The sequence below is a fragment of the Akebia trifoliata genome, chromosome 12 (assembly GCF_017979445.1).
Source record: "Akebia trifoliata isolate Shusen 1 chromosome 12, ASM1797944v1, whole genome shotgun sequence".
Lineage (NCBI taxonomy): Eukaryota > Viridiplantae > Streptophyta > Magnoliopsida > Ranunculales > Lardizabalaceae > Akebia > Akebia trifoliata.
The window spans coordinates 2,841,713-2,846,327 of NC_141386.1; the positions used below are offsets into that span (position 1 = coordinate 2,841,713).

At 31.9% G+C, this 4,615-nt stretch overlaps 1 protein-coding gene across 1 annotated transcript; it reads right to left on the reverse strand.

Moving 5' to 3' along the window:
• Positions 1–1,759: 1,759 nt before the first annotated feature.
• LOC147388607 (inorganic pyrophosphatase 2-like) lies at positions 1,760–3,519 on the reverse strand. Its single transcript, XM_086419612.1, has 4 exons — positions 3,300–3,519; positions 2,905–3,026; positions 2,611–2,812; positions 1,760–2,275 (listed from the first exon to the last, which is right to left on the reverse strand). Exons 1-4 carry the CDS (start codon positions 3,435–3,437, stop codon positions 1,931–1,933), a joined length of 807 nt encoding a protein of 268 aa, XP_086275738.1. The 5' UTR covers positions 3,438–3,519; the 3' UTR covers positions 1,760–1,930.
• Positions 3,520–4,615: the final 1,096 nt, after the last annotated feature.

Consider the following 4,615-nt stretch of genomic DNA (forward strand, 5'->3'; position numbering starts at 1 on the left):
GAGTTTCCCCCCGTAAAAATCTCCTATTTTCATAATCCCCACTGTCATTATTACCATCATCATAACTATCATGACTATCACCATCACTATCATAATCCTTACCGTCACAATTAACATGACCAATTTCACCATCAACATCATTTCATCGTGGTTTTCATCATCTTCATATTTCAAATGGTGAAGAAGACTGGTTTGGAGAAGAAAACTCTAAATGTTGTAGGTCATTTAAACCATTTCCCATTAGTTGATAAGAGAACACAAGGTCATGGGGTATCACCAATTTGAAAACAAAAGGGTGTCTCAAATATTCATGAACATGTGGAGATTAGATGTAATATTCAAAAACCCTTTAATCAATTTGTTAAATTACAAAGAAGCCCCTTTTGATACGTAGGCCTTTGCACATGCCACCTTGTAGACAACTAAGTAACAAATGCATAGAAATCAATGTACTAAAAATAAGAAACCTATTACATATGTTAATTTTTTTTTTATTTATTGATTTGGACATTAATACTAAAATAAATTATCTTAGGGGTGCAACTTGATCCGGTTCAAACTGAGAACCAAACCAAACCGATCTTAATTTGGTTTGGTTCTATTAGCATTTTGATTTGATTCTGATTTTTATTTAGTGGAACTGACCTATGTTGGTTCGAATCCAATTTAACCTCAACTTGAACTAAGTTATTTATACCAAACATTCTTCTTATGATTGGATCCCAGATCAACTAATAAGTATTGTCTTAGTAATCTATTGCCTCACTAACAAGCTAATCAAACGCAAGCCCCTCCTCATTGAATTCTTCTTTTTAATTGAAATGGATAAACATAATCTCACAAGAAACTTGGTACTGAAAACAGTTAATTTTAGATACCAAAATACCCTAAATGATAACTTATTATAAACAAAAGTTTTGCTTATAATCCATCACTAAAACATTTTATACCTACCCTTTGACATCGTCTCAAAAAATGTGTATTTTTTTTTCTATTTGGCAAACAAGATTAGTGATTAGTAATTAGCAGTGATGGATTATAAGCAAAACTTTTGTTTATAATAAGTTATATCAATCACAAATATTTAACTTCTTAAAATTATTAGGGTCACGATACTCCAGTTTATCTGAAAATCTCCAAATCATAATCTTTAAGAGTTGTGTTGGAGTGACCTCAAGATTGTACCTTATATCATGGAAGTGGATAGAACCATAAATGCTTTTTCACTCGTATCTCGATGAGCAACATCTATGATTCCTATCCATTTTCACATTGAAATGTGCAATTTGAGATACAATCTTGGGTCACATCAGCATTATTCAATCTTTAAATACAAAATTAATTGGAGAAGAAAAACAAGAAATCAATAACCACATAACACATGAATTTAAGAAAAACTTTGAATCACCAAAAAAATGTGAACCCAGACCAATTTAACTAACTTAGCACATAAAATTACAGTTTTGCCCTTTTGATCAATGCTATTGGTTAAGTGTTGTAACTCCTTATTAACATGTAACATTAGGATATTGTCATGGTTGGATCAGAAGTCCAAGCCTTGAACTCCAAAGTATGAGGACTATAACAACATGTTTGATAAGTATGGGCTTTTGTTCACAAGTGCCCTAAGGGCACAGGCAAGGTGCATTTAATACACCTTGAAATTTTATTTTATTTTTATCAAAAATATTATAAATAATATTTTTCTTACCAAAAATACACTCAAATGCTTATTTCCAAGATGTATATATGATTTAAATAGAGATGGGAAACACATATTTTGCAACTTCATTGATTAATGATGTAGACAACATTTTTGCTTGAGCTTGAAGTAACAAAATACTCAAAAACAAAAAGATACAAAAGGAAGAAATGTTATTAAAAACAAAAAAAGATTTATTGGCTTTGCCAGTATTGAAATTTGTAGCTTCTAAAGTTGAACCCTAAGAGCTTGAGGAAAGGATTGATGGGTAGAGACAATTGATATCAATGCAGAATTTCTATTATCGCCATCTTCATGGATGATTGTGTTAATTAGGTGAAGTAGAATCCGTTCAAGATCGTCTCCATCGCTCCATTCATGTATCTTTGCCTTGATAAGCAATGGGTTGTTGCAGATTAACTCCCAAACTGGATAATTCTTCCTTGGCATTACTCGATCTTCTTCTCCAAGCTTCAAACTCGGGCAGTAATCGCCCTTTCCATCTCCAAGATAGATGAATCGTTTCTTTTCCCCCGCGAAAACAGAAGTTTTGATCTTTTCCATTACTAGACCCTATTGGTAAAAAAAAAAATCATAAAATGGGTTAAACAAACTTAGACATAAAGAAAATAATTTAAATATGATATATATATGTAAGTTTAATCTTTAAAAATGTAATCCACATGTCACCATCACTATCTGATTATGCTATTTTTATTAATGGTATAATTCACATAAAACCCTGATTTATATTAAGTGGGCCCTAAAGGGAAACAAATTAATAAAAATTTCAAATTTGATTGATTGATTGAGATAGAATCAAAAGCAGATCCTAACAAGCCATGCTCATAATTAACGTCTTATTAGCTTAGTTAATTTTAATTAATTTAATTATACTATTAAACTACCTTGCACATGTTAGGAGGGCAGAGATCACAATCATGAGGAGAGGAGGTGAAATCATGGAAGGGGGAGATCCTGAGCTTCCCTTCTTCATCAATGAAGCTTGGATTTGTGTGGATTTCCGAAAAATAATCCATCAAACCATGATGTTTTAATATTGTCTCAATGAAGAAAAGATTTGCATCACTCACAATCCTCAAATCACACCTGAAATATTTAAATAAAGTCATTATTAGCACCATATTTTTTAGAAAAAAATTAAAATAAATTTGAAGATTAATTGTGAGTAAGAAAAATACCCAAGAGCATAGGCTGATTTAATGGCTGAGATTATCCGAGGATGTAATGGAGCACGTTTCAAGACCTCAGCTATATCTTCGATTCTCTTCCCTTGGGAGTGAAGCTCCTTCATCATCTTATCCTGAACAGATTCAAGAACAACAACTCTTCCATTAATTACAAAAAAAAAAAAAAAAACATAAACATAAACAATGAGCAATAACCCATACCTCTCCTTGAAACAAATATAGAAGAAATTAAATTTTTCCTTAAAAATCCAATTGAAATCTCACATAAAATCAAAATCCAAACAGTGGGTAATCTTAAAAAATTCAAGAACTCTTCAAAATTGCAAACTTCATAAAAATCCAAACAATGGGTTAAAAAAACTTAGTAAATTAGAAATCAAACTAACCATTAGAGTGTTCCAGGGCATGGTAGGGAGGAGTTCATTGAACAACTCTGTCGCACCCAACTCATCCACCACCCAATTATCGCTGTCGCAATCAATAATCGTTTTGTCGAAATCAAATAAAACCACAACTCCAGCCATATTTGAGAATAATCAAAAGCAGTTTTAGGTATCAAGAAATCAGTTTCAGGAATCACTTCTCACCAAGGCTATGAGGCTAAGAAGAGAGAGGGTACATTGTATTTATAGGGACTTCCGTGGCGGACTGACTAGAACCTTAAAGAACGTGAACCACAATTCCCCAACCTTTAGCTTTTGTTATCTTATACAACAGATGGTAATTTAATATATAGCGACAGATTTAGGAGCCGTAGGATTAGAGGAATAAAATTATGGGTTATTATTCAAAGGTTTGAAGCCTGATAATCTATTATACTAAGTTACTACTGGTTTATAAAAATTAATTTCTACAATTTAATAATGAGAATATTAGAATATTCCTCGGGAATAAAACAATAGCCACGTGTGTATAAAAAGAATATTCGATATGCCTTTTCATTCTTTAATAACTTTTCCTCAAAATTGGAAAGTAAGGCGTGTATAATCAACTCGGTTTCTTTTAGTTATTAATATATCCATTCAAGGTGGGACCCATCTACCAATCAAACAAGAATTGAGATCAAACAAAGAATTATAAACTGAGTAGTAGACGGTCAGGAGCATCCGGATTTGCGGGATTATTCGATGGTAATCGAATTAATATTCGGTTCTGATTGCATTATGGATAATATATTTAGCCAACCTTCTTTGACCTAAGAATTTGGGGGTCGGGTAAGATTTTTGGGCGTAGGTTATTTTATAGGAAATATAACGTATATCTTAATTGTAATTTAATTATGCGTCATTATGGGTGCAACTTGATTCGATTCAAATCGAGAATCGAACCAAATCGATAGTTTTGGAGAGATTTAATTCGGTTTGGAACAAGTTACAGTTTTGTTCTAGGTTATGAAAATGGAGAACCGATCCATTTGATTCGGTTCTCGGATAAAGCTTGTATAGAATTGAACCAAACCAAACCGAGACCGCACCCCTAAGCAAAACATATATAATCAATTATTTTAGGGGTTGGGACATAGATTTGTGATTTTTTATGAATAAACTAATGAATTTTTATGATTAGATTTGTCATTTATTGTATGCAATTTTATATTTATTTTTTCATTAAAAAATATTACTTATAATTTATAGAATATTGACAATCCGTAGAATCGAACCGAACCAAACCGACTTCAATTCGGTTTGGATTGGTTTGATTT